At 40.9% G+C, this 22357-nt stretch overlaps 1 protein-coding gene and 1 long non-coding RNA gene across 2 annotated transcripts in view; both read left to right on the top strand.

Moving 5' to 3' along the window:
• LOC135209352 (uncharacterized) overlaps positions 1-22357 on the top strand; it is a 95315-nt gene that overhangs the window by 51223 nt on the left and 21735 nt on the right. The window contains exons 11-14 of the mRNA XM_064242050.1: positions 2735-2899; positions 3813-4005; positions 5310-5411; positions 8908-9122. Of these exons, the coding sequence (XP_064098120.1) occupies positions 2735-2899; positions 3813-4005; positions 5310-5411; positions 8908-9122 (675 nt within the window). The remainder of the gene's footprint in view (positions 1-2734; positions 2900-3812; positions 4006-5309; positions 5412-8907; positions 9123-22357) is intronic.
• Positions 10814-19674, top strand: LOC135209182 (uncharacterized). Its single transcript, XR_010313306.1, has 3 exons — positions 10814-11605; positions 18946-19173; positions 19480-19674. It is a non-coding gene; the product is annotated as an uncharacterized LOC135209182 (long non-coding RNA).

Here is a 22357-nt window from a genome sequence, read left to right as displayed (position 1 = left end):
CCGAAAGGCTTTTGGTGATATATATATATATAATTATATATATATAGATATATATATATATATATATACACTTATATAGGTATGTATATACACATACATATCTATATATAATTGTGTGTGTTTGTATGCGTTAGTAAAACATCACGCCAACATTATTCATACGGTAAATAATATTGATACTAACTCATGAACTCATGACAATTTTTGGCATGAGGCTAAGTCTGAAGATATTCGCTGAATGGAGTAACCAGGCAGAGGAGGAGAACATTTCAGTCTGACATATTAATAATAAGTCAAGAGAGCGCAGGTGGCAGTCGTGCCTCATCGGATGTATATATCACAAGACGGTTCCAATGGTCTGAAATAAAAAATAAAAAAACAAACAAACAAACAAACAAACAAACGATGCATTGGCTTTGATGCTTTTCCGTGTTAGATTCTGTACATTGCGTGTTGTGTTGTTTTTCAGCGGGACATATCTAGAGAGAGAGAGAGAGAGAGATGAATTCTACGTAACAAGCAAACCAGTCTGTGTGTGTGTGTGTGTGAGAGAGAGAGAGAAAAAAAAATTAATACATTGAAAGCAAATCAGGCTGTGTGTGTGAGCTAGAGAGAGATAGATGAATTTTACGTAACAAACAAACCATTCTGTGTGTTGTGAGAGAGAGAGAAAGAGAGAGAGATATGAATTCTACTTACAAACAAACCATCTGTGGGAGAGAGAGAAATGGATTTACATAGAAAGCAAACTAGGCTGTGCGTGTGTGTGTGTGTGTGTGTGCGCGAGAGAGAGAGAGAGAGAGAGAGAGAGAGAGAGAGGGGCGGTTGGAAAGATAGAGAACAGATGAAACGTCTCCCATTTCTCTTACTCTTTCTTGTTATCTGTCGTTCATGTGGCACACATTATTGGCTCTCGAAAATTAGCCAGATGGCCCCCCTGTAGAGAAAGCCTCATTTTTGTATCAGTCAGGCTGCCGTCTATTTTTGGCGCAGGAACCTTTTAAAATCTAAATTGACCGTCAAATATACATAAACACAGTCGTGCGCAAACAGATACTTCAATACACACACACACACACACACACAAGCACACACACACACCATTTATATACGTACTTGTATTATACACACAACACACACACATATAATATATATATATATATATATATATATATATATACATATAAATGTATATATATATGTGTGTGTGTGTGTGTGTGTATAATGAAGTTAGGATCTGTCAGATGCAAACACTTGGTAGCCAACCGTTTGCAAATACGTCTGCACTGTCCTGCTGACATACAGATAATGAATTTCTACCACTTTGCATCAGTCCTCTGAAGATGACTTAGTGGTGTTTTAGATGTTTGGTCTTTTTCTTCTTTTTTTATTAGTCAGTCTTTTCTTTTGTAGTTTTGGTTTGTATTTGTCCTCTTTAAGTTTGTTTTATGGGAGTTATCTTTCATCTACAATGCGTTGCGTTTAAATCTCTCTTAGGAACTTATGGTTATATATTGTAGGATACTTAAAGTATTTCTGGACGTCTTACTGAGCTATCTTAATTATTTTAATTTAATTCCTTTCACTTATCCATTCCCTCAGGAGGCTTTGGCATGGATACGTATCATTGGATTCTTAGCAAGTTAAACACCAAGTTGTTCATCTTAATTATTATATAACACACAATTTTACACAGGGTACTAGAATATCAACCGACACATGTTTTGCGTCCAGAGTTGAGTTCCTCACTAAACTTTTCTGTGATTTCAAATGAGGTCTGAACCTATTCTTTCAATTCGGGCACTTCCTTATTTTCTACTGGGATACACCCTACTTCTACATAATTGGTCACTCTTGAACGCCTTCAGCTTCCGGTGCCACCCCAGGGCGAATCCTATTGTGGCGAAGGTGCTGGGTTTATGGTTCAATCTTTTTAAACATCCTATTTGTGTGTTCGGTTTCTACCCCTCTCTCTACCCCTCCTTCGTCTTCATCTACCATAACTCTACTAGTAGATTTCCCTAGGTAATATTCCTACATAATTTTTCACACAGACTTCTGTATTCTTAACAGTGGCATGTCTGTCGATTGAGTCAACTTTTACACACACAAAGCGTTTTCCTTTACCTTGCTCATTTCCAGCGTCACTTCCTCATTACAAACACCTGACCCACACATTTCTTCCCACATTGCTCTTCTAAGTCCCTCTTGTCATTTGTTTCACATTTTCCATAAGGATTCTGCCGTGTGTGTGTGTGTCTGTGTGTGTCTTAATTTTTTGGTGCCATTAGCGAACAATTTTTTTAGATAAATTCTCACGCCAAAAGCGAGACACGAATAGGTATAGTAAGTTCACTATAATATTTCAGTATCACTTTACATATTTTTGAAACTTACGGTCGGGAAGAATGAAGCAGACTTGAATCCGGGGAAAGCCTGTTTTTGGTCCTGTATGGAAGCAGCCCAGAATATCATCTGATTTTCCTGTTGTACAATTTCCAAGCGTCTTTCGATGTAAAATATAAGAGACTTGAATCAAATAAAAAAATTTATTTATTTATTTATTTATTTATTTATTTATTTATTTATTTATTTGTTTATTTATTTATTTACTTTGGTATGGAATCTGCTAAGAAAATTGACAGTTCTTCTGTTAAAATTTCGAACGACTCATTTGTTAATTTGCGAAAACTCCCCAAATTGAATGAAATCTAATTCCTGTTTTGTTCCTCAGAATGGAAACCAAGATCTGCGAAGTGTGCCAGGCGCCAGCAACTCAGTCCTGCTCTTCCTGCCACGCCTCCTTCTATTGCTCCAGGGAATGCCAGAGGAAGGACTGGAAAAACCACAAGGGTTCTTGCATTCCTTACACCATTGAATTCAGTCCAGTTTATGGGAGGTAGGACTTGGACATCGTGATGTCTTCTCACTGGTGATGATGTAACATGATATTTGTGAGAGAGGCTGTAGCATCCTTCTTTAAAATTTAGCTGCTCTCTCTCTCTCTCTCTCTCTCTCTCTCTCTCTCTCTCTCTCTCTCTCTCTCTCATTAGGACACTTGTGAATTAACAGTAAAACCTGCTCCTAGAGATAAATGAGCACATGATGTCTCCTCGGATGGACTAGAAAGTCCTTGAGACATCCTAATCCTTGTAACTCTCTCTCTCTCTCTCTCTCTCTCTTCTCTCTCTCTCTCTCTCTTCTCTCTCCTCTCTCTCTCTCCTTTGATCGTTATTTCTTATTCATTCTTTTTTCCTCCATTTGTTTCAGCTTTCATCCTTCTTCTCTCTCTCTCCTCTTCTCCTCCTTCTCTCTCTCTCTTCTCTTCGTCGCTCTCTCTCCTCTCTTCTCTCTCTCTTCTGACATTAATCCACTACGGCACCTGCAGGCATCGGATAATGCAGCGTTCTATTTCAATGCGGTTGCCAGCCTCACTCCTGAGGAATATATCAGGAGTGAGCGTAGATGTGTTTAAGAATAAGCTCGACAAATATAAACTGCATCCCAGACCATCCAAGATGGAAGATGCAAAACATATACCAGGAAGATTTGTACTAGCAACCTCTCTTGGTTAAGACATTAGAGGTGCCTCAACACTGAGGGACCTTGGGGCAACCCGAACAAGATGTAAGGTCGAAGGTAAGTTAATGGTCCTCCTCTCTCCATCTCTCATTAGGACACTGTACTGTGAATGAACACTAAAACCTGCTCTTTGAGACATCCTAATCCTTGTAACTCTCTCTCTCTCTCTCTCTCTTTATTATATATACATGAATTTCGCCCTCATGCAGAATTTCCTTTCAACCCTAAAGGTATCCCAGAGCAGCCCGAGACATAGAAGCAGGGGAAATTATAATGAGAGACACCGCCCTTGCCCTAGGACCCCGGAACCCCCTGAAGTCCCTCTGCTTGGGGTGCCACAAGGCGGCCTCTGGGGCCCACGTGTGTTCCAAGTGCCTCTTTCCTCAGTGCTCAGCGACGTGCGAGAATTCGGCCTCCCACGAGGTAATTAGGTTTAGTGTTGTCCTGTGTTTATTAATTTATTTTAATTACAATTTTTTTTGAAGACCCTAATTTCAAAAATGGTAATATTTTATGTTTTTATTGTAAAGACCAAAGACAGTCAGAAAACGTCTGGAGGGTTGGTTTAAGTCTCTCTCTCTCTCTCTCTCTCTCATTCCTCTCTCCTCTCCTATCTCTCTCTCTCGTCCATCTTCACTCTCTTCTCTCTCTCCTCATCGCTCACAACACCACACACACACTAATTTTCACTAGTTTTTTGTTAATTGCATTTGCAAAAGAATTGGAAACAGAGAACTTGCAAGAGGTCTTAGATTTAGGTTCTACAGAAATTAGCTGTCAAATTGAGCGAATCCTTATCACGCAAGTCTGGCTAAGCTAAGATACACTTTAAGAATTAGAGATTCGGGGGGCGGACGTGTCGGAAGTCTCTCTCGCGTTTCTTCACAGAAAAGAAGGGTTTTTCGCCCTTGGTGATTATACCTCTTATAGTAAGCCTGAGAGTGTTGTGCAATTGCAGATATACTAATATTCTTTCTGCTCCAATCAGTGCCTTAGAAATCTTTCAAATCACAGCTACTCGAGGCCTATTGGTCCTGTATGTATTAGTGCTTGACCCTTCCCTTACCACAAAAATGTCATCCGACCAACCAAACCGTTGCACAAGTGACCCTGGCACCTGCCGGTGCCTGTGCCCCACACACAAGTTTCGTACTCGCGAACAATTGTCTTTACTTTATACAATACCAATCGAACCGTTCCGACGTCGAGTCCGCTATACAATCTGTCAGTGATGCCTTCTCCGATGAGGAAATCAACGTTGCCTATACGAAATGCAAAGATCTGATACCAGAGAGTATTCTCAAGAAGCGATCCACGAAGAACTTGTCCTCTCACAAGAAAATATCATATATCACTAAATGGATAAGGACCTACTCGGTGGAAATCTACGCCGATGACCCTTACAATCTGCCTCCAAAGGGGCCTGCTGATCTAAGCCTACCTGCGGTGTACCACACGGCAGAAAATGCCTTCCAAGCAACAAAATCTCTCTCTGAAATAATTGGAAAAAACTCAGGAAAAATTGAGGAGACAAATTATAAATTATCAAGAATCTGGGACGTGATCAAAGGACTACAGGAATCCCTAGACAGTCTTAAAATGGTGGAAACAAATAACCTCACACGGATCTGGGATGCGATCAAGGGAGTGCAGGGATTATTAGACAATCGCACAGATAGCCACCAGACTCCTATGAATGCGGCATCCAGTTTTTCCTCGCCTCCCAGCAACATGGAAGTGCCCCGTCACCTGTAGACCGTTCTGAGGGGATTGTTGGTCTTCCAACCTCTTCTCCCTCCCCAGTGCCTCCGGTGGAAGATAGACCTCCGGTGATGATTACCAGCCCTCGTAATCCTCCCCACCCTATCTGTCCCCCCTAACCCCCCATCGTAGATGCAGATGAGAGTGATCATGAGGGGTCTGGCGGCTGGCAAATACAAACAAGCAGAAAGAAGAGAAGAACCTCTCGTTTAGGCACTGGACCGGAGCCCAACATTCGTGTTTCACCTCATCCGACACATGAGAAGAGATGTCACGTAGTAATTCACAATCTGCGTTCATCGGTGACGCTAGACGCCATAGTGGAGAGAGTCAAGTTTCTCACTGGCTCTGACCCACTCATCTCTCATGAACTCCCATGCAGAAGTAAACATAAAGTGGCTTACAGGATTACTTGCCTATTTCAACACCTCGACGTTCTTAAAGGTGAGAATTTCGGTCCTAATATATTAGTTTCAAGATATAAACTAATCCAGGACCAACCACCCCCAGGGGAACTTACTGACACTCCAACCAGGGTCATTTCCACCGCAAGGGCCAGTCAACCCCCCATGGCGAGTGACTGCCCACTCCCCCTGGCTAACCCCCCATCCACCCAAATGATCGGTGCATTTATCTCCCATCTTCGTGAGTAGCCATGGATACATTAAACACAATCTCTTGGAATATTTTTGGCCTCAAGCGGAACATTCCTCTCCTAAACTTGTTCTGCAAAAACTTCAAAGGCATCATTGCATTGCAAGAAACGCTCCGCTGGCGACATGACCTTGCCATCTGCGATTCAATTCATGAAGACTTCAGAACCTTCTTGACTTCATCGATGCAAGTTACAGATCAAATCATAGCCGGTCGCCCGAAAGGGGGCCTTTCTTTCCTGTGGCACAAATCGTTAGACAATTTGATAAAGGTGATGACCTACATGAGTGACAGATTGCTAGGGCTTCAAGTGACAGTAGGGAACTCTAATATCCTAATCATTAATGTTTATATGCCATGGGAAAATAACAATAATTCTGATCATTACTGCATGATCCTAGGGGAGTTACAAAGTATTATTCATGATTCTCCTGCTGATCATATTTGTATAATCGGGGACCTTAACTCCCACCCCACAAAACAATTTTATAATGAACTTACTCGCTCCTGTCAAAATCATGCTTTCCAAATTTGCGATGTAATGCTTCGCCCTCCCTCCTCCTATTCATATGTACATAATAGAGCGGACACTATTACAACCTCCTGGCTGGATCACTGCATCACATCTCCACAACTTCATGATTCTATTATGACCTGCAATATTCGCTATGATCTTGCAACGGGCTACGACCACATCCCATTACAGGTGTCTTCAGTACCCAGATCCCTCCCTACCGTGAACCCCTAACTGATCGCCCACCAGCGGTAAACTAGGATTTTAAAAACCAACAGAAAACCAGATACTTTGGGGCGACCACAGAAACCAGCTTGAGGTCAATAGTTCAACCGGCAGACGCCTTACTTTGTACCAACACAAATTGTAGAAATGACCACCACAGGAGGGGTCTGAATGAATTCTATTCGAACATAATCTCCGCTATGCTTGCTTCGGGCAGGACTGTCTATAGATTTCGTCAAGGTAATTCTCGTAGTATACCTGGATGGAATGACTTGGTTAAAGATCTGTATACATACTCAAGAGAAATGTTTTACTGTGGAGGCAAAATGGTAGCCCCAGGGAAGGGCACACTGCATTACTAATGAGACTTGCTCTTAAGCACTGCAGGTTAAATGAAAAACAACCAAGAGCCGATGCAATGTCTAGAAATTTAGAATCTGGTGATTATCCTCGTCTTTGGAAAGATATCCAGTCCTTAAATCCCAAAACTAAAAAGCTTTCACAGAGAGTAGGGGAAGCAGTCGGAGATGAAGCTATCGCAAGTATGTGGGGCGATCACTTCAACAATATCCTGAATTGCATAAATGATCAAGATTCCCGAAGGGATGTGGATAAACCTCCTTAGACAACATTCAATTTCATTGTTTTGCAGACCGTATTATGCAGGTGGAAACATCAGCGATGCATAAACAGCCTACCTAATAATAAATCGCCCGGCTGTGATGGTCTTCCTGCAGAGGCCTTCAAATTCTGTCATCCGATAATTTACATTTTGTGCTAGCTGCCCTATTCAATGCGTGCATAATTCACCGGTTCTTCCAGACTCCCTACTCTTAGTTTCACTTGATACCATTAATCAAAAAAACAAGCTATAGGATGCAGCTGACCCTGGCAACTACCGGCCGATTGCATCACAACGATCGATCGAAATATACTAGAGTCGGTTCTTCTAGTGACTTCTCCTTTCTACACACCACTGACAACCAGTTCGGGTTTAAAGCAAACCACTCAACCGACACCTGCATCTACATACTGAAAGAATTGCTGAACTACTACCTATCATCAGCCTCTCCTGTTTTCCTTTGTTTTGTAGATGTGAGAAAAGCATTTGACAGAGTAAACTACCTGAAGCTCTTCCTGAAGCTGCATAAAAGGGGCACACCCTGTATCTAATTGCATTTTACATTGCTGGTTCTCCGCACAGCAAAGTTCTGTGTCAAATGGGGTAACGTATATCGTACACCTTCGGCTCCCTAAACGGGCTTCGGCAAGGGGGCATTCTCTCTCCATACCTGTTTAATACATACACAGATGCCTTGAATGTCAAACTGAACTCACTCCCAATCGGATGTACCGTCAATGAAACAACTATAAACAACCTCTGTTACGCCGATATGGTTCTGATTTCCCCATCAGTGCAAGGTCTCCAAATACTCATCGACACTTGCTGCCAATATGCAGAGGAATTTGATATAATCTACAACGAAACCAAGACCCAGTGCATGTCACTGCTCCCGAGATCGCTTAAGCATATTGCAGAACCACAAATTTTCCTCGGAGACTCGCTCATACAGAGCATCCTAAGGAGTGAAGCAAGAAGAAGATCTAAATTGTGGGAAAGATGGGAAAATGAGGCCTTTGTCCCCTAAAGAACTTAACCTCTGTATTGGCAAGATGTCACATGCAGATTTTGTCATTATTACATTTATTGCTGATATTTTAATTTTTCATTATTACTGTGATTACTATCAAGTTAAAGTTTTTTTTACATTCAATTTTTGTATTTAGCCCTCTGGACTTGACTACTGTAACCACCTAAGGTCTCTAGTTGAAATTCAAGTTATATAATATGTGCACTAACTGTTATTACTCTCAATGCATATTTTTTTTCTCACCAATATTATTACTGTTATTACCAGTATTATGATTACTAGCTTTTATGCTACCTCGCTATTTCGTGGAAAAGTGCCGATTATTCATTTTCTTATTTTTATCATGTTGTCTCATATATCTAGATTGTGTATGTTACTGTCTGTATTTTGTATATTCCATGTATATGGTCCTGAGCTGAAATAAAGCTATTAATATTATTATTATTATTATTATTATTATTATTATTATTGATTATTATAATTATTATTGTATTATTATATTATTATTAACTTTCCGAGAGGCAGAACTGTCTGGTGCTTTCCAAACTGGGCGGCACCTGTCACGTAGGAACCACGAACGACGTCTGCGAGTTCATCCTGCCCCTTCGCTGCCTTCTCACCAAGTACACGGCCCCTAAGAAGTGGAAGGCTCTCAATGCACTGCAAGATAATCTTGGCTCGGTGACGGATGAGTGGAAACTGAAAGTCCGCCATAACATCATAAATTACTTGAAGTAAGTTTCTTGTTTTGTGTTCTATATATATATATATATATATATATAATATATATATATATATATATATATATATATATTATACGAGGGTAAGTCAATAAGTATCCTCACTGTACCAAGTTTTTTTTATTTAATACAACAGCAATACAAAGTTTACAGTGACATCATTTTTCAACATAGTCATCCTGCTTTTCAATGCACTTGGGTCCATCGTTGCACTAGCTTTTCGATACCCTCAGAAAAAAACGTTTTCTGTTGAGCATTGAGCCACGTATACACCGCTTCCTTCACCTGCTGATCGGTGGCGAAACGACGGCCTCTAAAGCATCTTTAAGTGGACCAAACAGATGGTAATCAGACGGGGCGAGATCAGGACTGTATGCAGGATGTTCCAACAACACGAAATGAAGTTCTTGAAGAGTGTTAATGGTGTGACACCATTATCACTCTTCAAAAAACTTCACACACATATATATATATATATATATATATTATATATATATGTGTATGTATATATATATATATTATATATATATATATATATATATATATATATATATATATATATAAAGGTATAAGCCACGAAGGAAAGGGAAATTGGATCAAGATCTTTCCACTCGCGTCGCTAAGTAAAGGACGTGAGTCGAATGATCTTGTAGCTACTCCAGTGTTTCACTTTCCTTCGTGGCTTATACCTTTATTTATGCATTTATCACGTTCCAAACATATATATATATATATATATATATATATATATATATATATATATATATATATATATATATACTATATATATATATATATATATATATATATATATATATATTATATATGGAATATATCGAGTATCGAGACGTGCGCTGTCAGAGCCGATAGAAAGCAAGGAAACCAGCCTGGACCTATAGTAGTGCTTTCGTGCATATTTTGCATTTTTCATCTTCAAAGCACTGGTATTTATTTGGACATATTGTATTAGAAAATTTATTCAAAAGCACTTGGTACCGATTGGCTCTTGTATGTTATAGTGGCTCTTTTAGTCTGTGTATGTATATATATATATATATATATATATATATATATAATATATATATATATGTATGTATCTATATATAGTATATACATATATATATATATATATATATACTATATATATAAAATAAAAAATATATGTATGTATGTATGTATAGATATATATATATATATATATATATATATATATATATATATATATATATATGTGTGTGTGTGTGTATATATTGTTCAAGATTAGGCTAGAACCAAGGAAAGAAATAGTCTTTTACCCAAGTTTTAAAGCATCTATACGAGTTGCCTCTTCGACTTTGGAGGAATCTATTCTCCTGTCTTTTGAAAAAGCTATCTCCTCTCCCATTGGTTGTTGGAATTACCCCACAGGGACCATAGGAGGAACTTACCAGGAGACAGCTTCAAAAGGCCTTGAACCCAGTAGAGGAGCTCCCAGAAGAAGACCAGACCTCGGCGAGGTCAGACACCTGGCTCCTTACCAGACGCTGCCCCCCCCCCCCCCCTCCCCCCCCCCCACCCCCCCCCCCCCCCCCCTCTTGGGCCTCGCTTTCCCCTTCTTTGGGAAGCCCAAGTATATTTTAAAAGTCCATAGTGTCGAGACTTCAAGGAGAAGACAACCAGCATCATCACTAAGGTACTGTAAGGGAAATTCCATTTCAACCAGGGAATTGTTTTTACCTTTGTCTATATTTCATTTCCTTTTTCCAAGGCGACTTGTGTAGTGTTTCATTCCCCCTTGCCACCTGGGCTCAATTCTGTAATTACTCCCCTGTGATACTAGTAACATTCCCGTAGTGAATTTAAGCCACGAAATAGTTTCTGCTGTGTAAATTTCCCAGTCATTTCATTCTCCCATGAGTGGCCTTTTGATTGAGAGAAAGTAGTAAGTAAAGTTCGCCCTCGTGTGCCCCCTGTCTTACGCCTATGTCCTCTATTTGCAGACAAACGCTGTGCCTGGCTGTGGTAGGACTTGGAAATCCTTCGAAGCTTGCAATTTTGATCCGTTACGCAAAGTTTCCTAAAAGCGTGGCCGGACTGCTCCCACCACGTGTTCGGGTGGACTGAAAGCAGTTCAGCTGCCCTTGTGTTCCTGGACCTCTGTAAATTTATGTAAATATAGTGCTTTTAAAACTAGAGTCCAGCTTTTATGTAGATTCCTCCCTCCTCAGTAAAAACGGCCTTATGCTTGAGAAGTTTTAGTTTTTCAACTTTTTTTTCTTTGTTCAAACCCCTCGTCATTTAGTCAAGGCCTAAATTTTCAATGTAATTGTATTTTCTGGGAGGAGACGAGGTGGAATTTTGAATATTTGCGACCTAAAAGCACGATTTCGTAGTAGCGATTGTTAAGCTAAAATCACGAAAGAAACGAATCTGAATTCCTTAATATTTTTATGAGCAAGCTAAAGCAAGGTTTCTAAATTCTCCACAACAGGAATAAGGTAAATTTTATTTTATTTTCTAGTATTTGTGTAGAACTAGTTATTCTAATTAGGGATATATAAAATCTGACTGCCTTTATAGCGATAGGAAAGAGAACACGTGTAGGTCGATAGACTAAAGGTAGAAAGAGAAATTTTAATGTTATATGCCATTGCATGAAAAATAGAGGTTAGGGAGTAAGTTTCAATAACGAAAATAAATACCATATTTCGTGAATTGCTAGTTAATCGCGAATCCCGCGTTGTAAAGGTATTTTCGTGTGTGTGTTTTTTTTTTTTATGTGAAACAACGCTCTCTCTCTCTCTCTCTCTCTCTCTCTCTCTCTCTCTCTCTCTCTCTCTCTCTGGCGAATCTCACATGTCTAAACGGTATAGTATCTTTAAATCCTCCGGCCACGCGGCTCGAAACCTATCCGCGATCCCGCTCCAGGATAAGATGAGTCAATAAGTAAGAAAAGGAAAAACAAAGTGTTAGCGTAAAACATTCTTAACGATAGGATAAGCAAAATTAAAGGTAAACATTTCTTTTCGTTATTCTCTGTGCAGAAAGTAATCAAATAACGGCAAGTACTTTTGCATTTCAAATAAAGACATATGTTAGATTCCAGCCTGGCCTTGAAAGCATCTGTGATTCATTCTTCCCTATCATTTGTCTAGACGGCCCGCGTGCGTCTTAATTCTCCGGGGCTTTAAGTTTGCGGACAGGAGGGTTTTAGGCTCACGAGAGCGAGGAAAAGAATGGGGGTGGGAAAAAAGCAGTGTATTTTATAGCGTTAGAGAGGTTATCCTGGGTCTTCTGAGCAAAGCTAGGTTAAAGGGATTTGTGTTGGTAGCAAAGAAAAGAATATATGCTATCAACTTCCCGTCTACATCCTCGAGACGATATCCATAAAAACAAACAAAAGGGAGATCCCATATACATTTTTCTTATCAATTGTATTTGCCACGTTTTTCACGTGAGGTTCTGTGAATTCGTAACCAGATTTTTCCTTGTATTTCCGCATTTACGTTCTTTATTTCCCACGCCTTCACCTGAGGTTCTGTGAATTTGTGACCGGATTTTTCTTTTATTTACAAAAGCGTAATTGCGTTGAGGTTCTACGTTTACGTTATTTGCCACGCTTTCACATGAGGTTCCGTGAATTTGTGACCAGATTTTTCTTTTATTTAATAATAATAATAATAATAATAATAATAATAATAATAATAATAATAATAATAATAATAATAATAATATGCTTTATTTCGGCTCGGGGCCATATACATTGAATATACAAAATACAGACAGTAGCAAAACACATCTAGATACATGTGACATTATAAAATAGAAAAAGAAAATGAATAATCGGCACTTATCCACAAGGTATCTGAGGTAGCATAAAAGCTAGTAATCATCATACTGGTAATAACAGTAATAATATTGGTGAGAAAAAAAAATGAATTGAGAGTAATAACAGATGGTGCATATATTATATAACTCAAATTTCAGCTAGAGACCTTAGGTGGTTACAGTAGTCAGGTCCAGAGGGCTTAATACATAAATTAAATGTAAATAAAACTTTAACTTGATAGTAATCACAGTAATAATGAAAAATAAAAATATCAGCAATAAATGTAATAATGCCAAAAACTGCAGATGACATCTTGCCAATACAGAGATTAAGTCCTTTAGGGGACAAAGGCCTCATTTTCCCATCTTTCCCACAATTTTGATTTTCTTCTTGCTTCACTCCTTAGGATGCTTTGTATGAGCGAGTTGCTGCTGTTTCTCACTCGGGTTACCAGACTGGACATTGTTCGCCTAACAATGATTTTTAAATTGTCCAGGTGGTTTTCTATGAACATCTGTGTGGCGGAGTGGTAGCGGGAGTGTTTGTGAGGCGTCTCAGAATGTCATTTGTTGCACAACAGTGATGCGTCGCATGGTCTCTCGGTATAGTTCGTCCAGAGGGAACACCCATAGATACTGTAGCAGTACGAGCGGAAGAGCAGCAGTTTCACGTCTCGGTGACAGAAGGCAAACCTCCTTGCAATCATGTTGCCCGCTGCACATAGTTTACGACGCCTCTGTTCAATGTCTGCCGTATCTTTTAGGTCGTCGGTGATAATGTGACCCAAGTACGGAAATTCGTGCACAAATTCCAGCCGATGGCTTCCGAGGAAAATTTGAGGTTCTGCAATATGCTTAAGCGATCTCGGGAGCAGCGACATGCACTGGGTCTTGGTTTCGTTGTAGATTATATCAAATTCCTCTGCATATTGGCGGCAAGTGTCGATGAGTCGTTGGAGACCTTGCACTGATGGGGAAAATCAGAACCATATCGTCGGCGTAACAGAGGTTGTTTATAGTTGTTTCATTGACAGTGCATCCGATTGGAAGCGAGTTCAGTTTGACGTTCAAGGCATCTGTGTACGTATTAAACAGGTATGGAGAGAGAATGCCCCCTTGCCGAAGCCCGTTTAGGGAGCCGAAGGTGTAAGATAATACGTTTCCCCATTTGACACAGAATTGCTGTGTGGAGAACCAGCAATGTAAAATGCCAATTAGATATAGGGGTGTGCCCCTTTTATGCAGCTTCAGGAAGAGCTTCAGGTAGTTTACTCTGTCAAATGCTTTTCTCACAAAACAAAGGAAAACATGAGAGGCTGATGATAGGTAGTAGTTCAGCAATTCTTTCAGTATGTAGATGCAGGTGTCGGTTGAGTGGTTTGCTTTAAACCCGAACTGGTTGTCAGTGGTGTGTAGAAAGGGGAGAAGTCTCACTAGAAGAACAGACTCAAGTATCTTCGATGCGATCGTTGTGATTGCAATCGGCCGGTAGTTGCCAGGGTCAGCTGCATCCTTTAGCTTGTATCAAGTGAACTAAGAGTAGGGAGTCTGGAAGAAACCGGTGAATTATGCACGCATTGAATAGGGCAGCTAGCAAAATGTAAATTATCGGATGGCAGAGTTTGAAGGCCTCTGCAGGAAGACCATCACAGCCGGGCGATTTATTATTAGGTAGGCTGTTTATGGCATCGCTGATGTTACCTGGCGTAAAACGGTCTGCAAAATGAAATTGAATGTTGTCAGTAGGGAGGTTATCTACATCCCTTCGGGAATCTTGATCATTTATGCAATTCAGGATATTGTTGAAGTGATCGCCCCACATACTTGCAATAGCTTCGTCTCCGACTGCTTCCCCTACTCTCTGTGATAGCTTTTTAGTTTTGGGATTTAAAGACTGGATATCTTTCCAAAGACGAGGATAATCACCAGATTCTAAGTTTCTAGACATTGCATCGGCTCTTAGTTGTTTTTCATATAACCTGCAGTGCTTAAGAGCAAGTTTGAACTGCGCTCTCGCCTGTCTCATTAGTAATTGCATTATGGTTCCGCATTTATGTTATTTGCCACTCTTTCACGTGAGTTTCCGTGAATTTCGTGACAGGATTTTTTTTTCTCTCCCTATTTACCTTACCCACCCGTACTGGCATTGAAATTTCCGTCTCTACGACATCCATTTGCTACCTTTTCACGTGAGGATTCCGTGAATTTCGTGACTGAAATTTTGTTTTCCCTTTTACCGTACAAACCCATATTGGCGTCGAATTTCCGCCTCTACGACATCCATTTGCTACCTTTTCACGTGAGGATTCCGTGAAGTGCGTAACCAGATTCTTTCGTTTCATTTTACGAAATTTATTACCAAATCCATTACTGGCATTGAGTTTTCCCCCGTGCTACGCACCAGTAGTAACTGTGTTTGCAGGGATTTACGGTCATTTTGCCAAGTCTGCGTCGAGCATTTCTGCATACCTCTGGCGACCTTTGCTGATTTTGCAACTGCTTTCCACCCTATTATTCTCAGGCTAGTCTACTAGCGCTTTATGGCTGAGGAGATGGCCAGTAACACAGCACTGGAGGAGGCTAAGGCCTTCACAGAAGCTGGACGAGCCCTGGGGCTGGAGGGCGCAAAGCTGATCTATTGGGTGAATGATAAGTTGAAGGAAGCAGCCCAAGAGAGAGCAACCAAACGGGAGAAGGAGAGAGAAGCACAAGAAAAAAGAGAAGCAGCTGAAAGGGCATTCCAACCGGCTGAAAGAGAAGCGCAAGAAAGAAGAGAAGCGGCTGAGAGAGAAGCGCAAGAAAGAAGAGAAGCGGCTGAAAGAGAAGCGCAAGAAAAAAGAGAAGTGGCTGAAAGAGAATTAAAGCTGCTGAAAGGGAGAAAGAAAGGGCACATGAACTGGCTATGGCAGTCCAGAGTGCCACCCTGGCACCACCGAGTCCCACGCCTCCTGCACCCTCTCACCTCCACAGCATGGGCGGCCTCATTAGGGCTTGGGACGATAACGAACCCGACACCTGGCTCGATCATGTCGAGCAGGTGTTCGGGAACTTCAATCCAACTCCTCAGGAAGTGGCCCTCCTCTTTGGCAAGCATCTCGCTGACAAAGGGCGGACTGTATTCGAGGCCCTTCCCCTGAATGAGCGACACGATCTCGCCCTCATCCGAGAAGCAATCCTTGCGGCTTACGAATTGACCCCAGACCGGTGGAGGCAAATATGGAGGATTATGCCCAAGGAGTCTAACCAGACGTGGACAGAGTGGGCAGCCAAGAAGATACTGGCACTCCGTAGGTGGACGAAGGCCTCCAATGCAACATCTGTTGAGGAGGTCTTAGAACTTTTTCAGTTAGAGGACTTTCTTGCCTACGCCCCCCTTGATCTTGCCACCCACTCGGTGGACAAGGCTCCTAAGACTCTTTTGGAGTGCTGTAAATAGGTAGATGCCTATGACACCCACCATCCAGTGCAGAGTTCCTTAAAAAAGAAAATATGTCCTGCTCTCCCCCTCACTCCTGCTGCCACCTCTCAGCCTACCCAGCGCACCAATAACCTTCCTCGGAAACCTGTTTGTGGGCATTGCAACAAACCCAGTCACACCATAGAGCAGTGCCTATCCAAATAGATCCTCCTCAGCAAGCTGCTGCCACTCCTCCAAATGGACTACCCAATCATAGTAACAAAAACAGCGGCCATTGGAACAGAAACAACAGGCCCCTGCCTGATTTTAGCAAGAGTTTCTGTGACACTTGCAGAGTGCATGGGCACACTGTTGCCTGGGCGGGATGCCCCAAAAACGCTCCTGTTTCTGCCATTGCTATGGCCGTGACAAATTCATCCACTCTAGGGCCCCCTGCTCAGGGCCCCATATTTGTCGCCCCTCCTAGAGGTCACTATCCTGCCCACCAGGTCCGAGCGTTCAACGACACTGGTGCGCAAGTCTCCATCATCCAAGAGGATAAGATTCCTTACGGAGCTAAGATTGATAGGCACCAGTTCATAACGATAGAGAGCCTCAACCATGTCAAAATGTTCCTACCTACTGTCCGGTTGAGAGTCACACGACCTCACCGTTCGAATATATGTACCATGGCAGTAGCAACCTATATACCAGGAGGTTATGATGTCCTGCTAGGACAAGATTTTAAGTCTCCTCCTGACTTTATACTGTATCAGGGCCCCCGCCCTCACATAGCTCCAGACCCGTTCCACGGGCCTCCAAGGACTACCTCTGCACAGCCAGGGCCACTTGAAGGTGCCAGGCAGTGCCAGGCTCCATCTCTCATGGATGTTGAGCCACGTTCGAGTCTTTCCACTGAGTCAGGAACGGCCTTAGTGCCAGTGCCAAGGCCAGACTCGAGTCTTCCTCCTGGAGCTCTAAGTCCCGGTCGCTCTCCCTCCGCTGGCTTGGCCCAACTACCCCTGCCGGCAGTCAAGGAAGAGCCAATTCCAATAGGAATCCCCCAGGACACCCATAACCATAGTGGACACTCCAATAATGGTGCGGCCTCGCCGGCCTCCCCAGAGTTGGTCCTCTCCAAGGGTAAGCCCATCCCAAATACCATTTCCTCATCCAATCCCCCTCCGTCAGCAGCTAACCAGTCCCGGAGTAATGACTCTGCCGAATCCCATTTGGCCAAAGAACTCAGGGAACCAACCCACGCAGCATTAGGCACGGGGACGAGTCCCAAGGCCCCAGTTGTCGCAGCAGCTGGAGCAGATGCCCCTTCGGAATCTTCTAAGGGCTTGGATCCTCCAAGGCCCCCCATGGCATCGTCAAACCGACCTTGGAGAGGTCGAAGGAAGAAGGGAAAAGGGCGTCAAGGTTTTCCAAAATCTTACGAGAGCCAATAGCCTCTCTGCACTAGTGCCTGGCAAAGTGCCACCCTCTTATAGAGAATTCTGACCCTCTCCATCCAGAAGAGAGTGCCAGATTCTGCTACTTCTACTTCTTTCTGACCCTTTCGTAACTTTCTTCTTATCCTTTTGTATTGTCTGTATCTTATATTCCTTGGTTTCCTTTCTTCATGTTTACTGCCTTGGGGCATTTATTGTATATCGTATGCTCTGCTTAGGCAGAGCCAACCTGCCAGCTACCCTGGCCTTGTATAAATTAGTACTTACTTACGAACTACTGTCGTAAAAGTGCCACAATTGGCACAGTGCCCTATTCTAGGCATTTAGAATTCCATTTAACTTGGGAAAATTTTAGCCAGCAAACGTTGCTACAGCTTAGAGATAATTTCGAAGCCTGGCTCGTTTATACATTGGTTGATTAGCTTTAGATTTAGTGTTATTCCCTAGTCTTTATATTTTGTGAGATTGCCATTGTTTTGATCAAATTTACATTTCGTTTTCTTGTGTGTGTGTGTTATCTTATTTATTCCCTACGAAGAATTACTCCTAATTTTCCCCTTGTTAGTGCACTAATGTTAATGCTGATGTAATTAATACTGTTAGGCGTCGTCTTGTTATGAGACAAAGTAACTTCACGAAACCGTAGGGCCATTAACACACCTGAATGTGTCATATCAATCCATCAGGGTAAACAGGTAGGATGTGTTGCCTTGAACAACTGAGTTAGTAGGATTATGTAGGATGTAACTTACCTGTAGGTTTAATGCCATATATTGTAAGGGAATTCTTATTTGAATATAGAAAGTTAATCTTTAGTAAAGTCACACTTCATTTTGCTTAATTCTCTGCCTGTCGAGTAAGACTTCATGAATATTATAATTGGCAGATTTTGAATATTGCTTATATTATAAGTCCACTCAAGGGAGAATGGAAGGCTCAGTAATCTATATTGCAATTGGTCCTTGTTTCTAGCTTGTCTTGTTCATTCCAACCCGTCCAGGGTTGAAATGTCCTCTGGAATGGAAAGAAATAGTCTTTTACCCAAGTCTTTTAGCCAAGCATCTATATGAGTTGCCCCTTCGACTTTGGAGAAATCTATTCTCCTGTCTTGAAAAAGCTATCTCTTCTCCTATTGGTTGTTGGAATTACCCCACAGGAACTGTAGGAGGAGCTTACCAGGAGAAAGCTTCAAAAGGCCTTGAACCCAGGAGAGGAGCTCTCAGAAGAAGACCAGACCACGGCAAGGTCAGACACCTGGCTCCTTACCAGACGCCGCTCCCCCCCTCCTGGGCCTAGATTTCCCATGCTTTGGGAAGCCCAAGTATATTTTAAAAGTCCATAGTGTCGAGACTTCAAGGAGAAGACAACCAGCATCATCACTAAGGTACTGTAAGGGAAATTCCATTTCAACCAGGGAATTGTTTTTACCTTTGTCTATATTTCATTTCCTTTTTCCAAGGCGACTTGTGCAGTGTTTCATTCCCCCTTGCCACCTGGGCTCAGTTCTGTAATTACTCCCCTGTGATACTAGTAACATTCCCCTAGTGAATTTAAGCCACAAAATAGTTTCTGCTGTGTAAATTTCCCAGTCATTTCATTCTCCCATGAGTGGCCTTTTGATTGAGAGAAAGTAGTAAGTAAAGTTCGCCCTCGTGTGCCCCTGTCTTACGCCTATGCCCTCTATTTGCAGACAAAAGCTGTGCCTGGCTGGGGTAGGACTTGGAAATCCTTCGAAGCTTGCAATTTTGATCCGTTGAGCAAAGTTTCCTAAAAGCGTGGCCGGACTGCTCCCACCACATGTTCGGGTGAACTGAAAGCAGTTCAGTTGCCCTTGTGTTCCTGGACCTCTGTAAATTTATGTAAATATAGTGCTTTTAAAACTAGAGTCCAGCTTTTATGTAGATTCCTCCCTCCTCAGTAAAAACGGCCTTATGCTTGAGAAGTTTTAGTTTTTCAACTTTTTTTTCTTTGTTCAAACCCTTCGTCCTCTAGTCAAGGCCTAAATTTTCAATGTAATTGTATTTTCTGGGATGAGACGAGGTGGAATTTTGAATAATATATATATATCTATATATATATATATATCTATATATATATATATATATATATCATATATATATATATATTATATATATAATATATATATAGTATATATATATAGGGCTTGTGCCTTGTATGATAAGGCGCCCTATGAGGTAATGTTAGACTAGCGATAATCTTACGCTAAGTCGGTTGGTATTGCACTTCCATCTTCAATGGAGTGTCTGGGGGTTTGTAGATCATTTACGAAGTCGGTATTATCTTGTTGGTTATTACGACGATGTTGTTAAACTCATGGTGAGGAGGTTCTTGTAGAAAACACGAAATATAAAAATATATGTATTCTTCTGAAGTTTTACATGCTGAAGATCAGATATGATTGTACAAGTCTTCTAATAACGATAGCTTGATCGCTTCTGCCAATGATGATGGCTAATCCTATTCCTCTACATGATAAAAGCTTAGGTAAAGAGGTACAGGTCTTCTAATGACGATCGCTAACTCTGTTCTGCCTGTCTACCATCTCTGTTACAAGTTATGAAGGAACAGACAGTAGTTCGAACATATGAACATACATACAAATGACATAGTTTCATACGAACACACAATCAAAATGAGACACGCTACAGATCACGTAGGCCGTTTGAATTATAGGTCGGGGTAGTTGTCTCAAGCAGGGAGCTTGGACTAATGTTTATAAACAATTGAATGACTACAGGTGACGGCATGTTATCTTAGCCTACATACTTATTGTATACGTCATCTTTAGCGTCTCTAGTCTGATCACATTCCTGCAAGCAATCTGGTTGACCTCTTTAGTTTTAGACTTTTATATATATGGACTAACATTCCATATTTTTATTATGTAAACACTTACATCAGCTCGGTCAGCTACCAAAACCAACTACTGAATATTACTCAAACTTGACTTGCACTTGACTTATAGGAGTGTGATACAGACACTATGTGAATATATATAAGTAAATAAAAATTCATGGTGTATATGAATTGATTCAAGTAATAAAATATAAAACAATGATATTGGTAAATAATAGTGATCACGTGATATATAATGATACAGTTTTTTCACTTCATCTCATTAAGATACATATGCTACAGAAAATACTAATGTACTCTGATAATTGCATAGAATGAAGATTAATATGATAAAAACATATTTAACTGATAAAAATTTTCATATATGAATTGATAACATTATTAATGTTTATGCTGACTGATTCATTAATCAATATACTAACTCATATATAACTGCAGATATTGGTAAGATAAAAGGTAACAGATTGATTATAGGCTACCTGATTTGTTTATACATATGTATATGGATTCATATAATTATGATTAATATATGTGCACTTTAAATAGATTCCTATTGCGTACACGCAAAGATGTATTTAGATTCTGTTATTTATGATCATTTATATAAGAGATTCCTATTGCGTACACGCAAAGATATATTTCGACTCTGTTATTTATGATCAATTATATATAGGATACATGATACTTTATATATATAGGATACATGACCGAGGTTATACTACTTCACTTTTAACTAGCGTTCGAACAACTTTTCGTCCATTACACAGTTCCAGACAACCACCTATAGCCCAATGAAACGGCCTATTTCACAGGGTTAAAACAAGGGGAAAATTTGCCTGGGCGGGTCCAACGTTCTATTTTTGCGCTCATACTTATTCTCTGCATCCTAAGCTACACGATTACGTTCGCGATGAATAAAAAAACATCCCCAGCACGAGTCCTTCGCCAGCAAAGTAGAGTTGAATATCCTTCGGGTCGTAATTGTCGGAAGTATGTCCCATTTGTAGTCGATTTCCACAGCCACCGGAGCGTTCCGCATTAAAACGAGATTAACGACGAGATACGGTGTCGGTCGAAGAAGTCCATGAAATTCCTTTCACATTGTAGGCGGTTGTTACTTGACTGTAGTCGTCCGCTGCGACGAACGATTTTTTGAAGTTGCGATGCGAAATTCTCGTACTGCAGGATACTGTAACCGGTTCCATTAACCAGCCTGCAAGTGAAATTATACTTGTCACAAGGGCAAAGTAAATTCAGACGACATCCAAATACAGGGGAGGGAAGAGAGCCATTTAGACCAGACTTAACCCACATGAATTCGCTGATATTTTGGAATTCAAAAGAGTCCGCTGTACAAACTTTTTTATCCATGGCATTAACAATGAGTGAACCTATCCAGGTCTATGATGACTGTAAAAATATCCATAATTATAACAAATAAACAGATATCAATACAAATCCCAAAGAAAATTCGATATTACTGGTAGTAAATTACTAGACAAAGAAGTGGAAAACGGAGCTATTTGTAAGATTGCCAGGCAACATAAGAGTCAAAGAGAATATTAATCATGATTCTGTATTTCTCTATGCTAACTGAAATTAAGTTGTGATAAAATCTGATCCTATGTGCCCTAACAAAAGTTTCATATTCAATTTTCTCGCGCGCATCCTCTGAGGTTAATTTCTTAAAA

Source organism: Macrobrachium nipponense, chromosome 37 (assembly GCF_015104395.2).
Source record: "Macrobrachium nipponense isolate FS-2020 chromosome 37, ASM1510439v2, whole genome shotgun sequence".
In the NCBI taxonomy this organism is placed as follows: Eukaryota; Metazoa; Arthropoda; class Malacostraca; order Decapoda; family Palaemonidae; genus Macrobrachium; species Macrobrachium nipponense.
The sequence above is the reverse complement of the archived record's forward strand: the minus strand, read 5'-3'. Positions and strand labels throughout refer to the sequence as shown.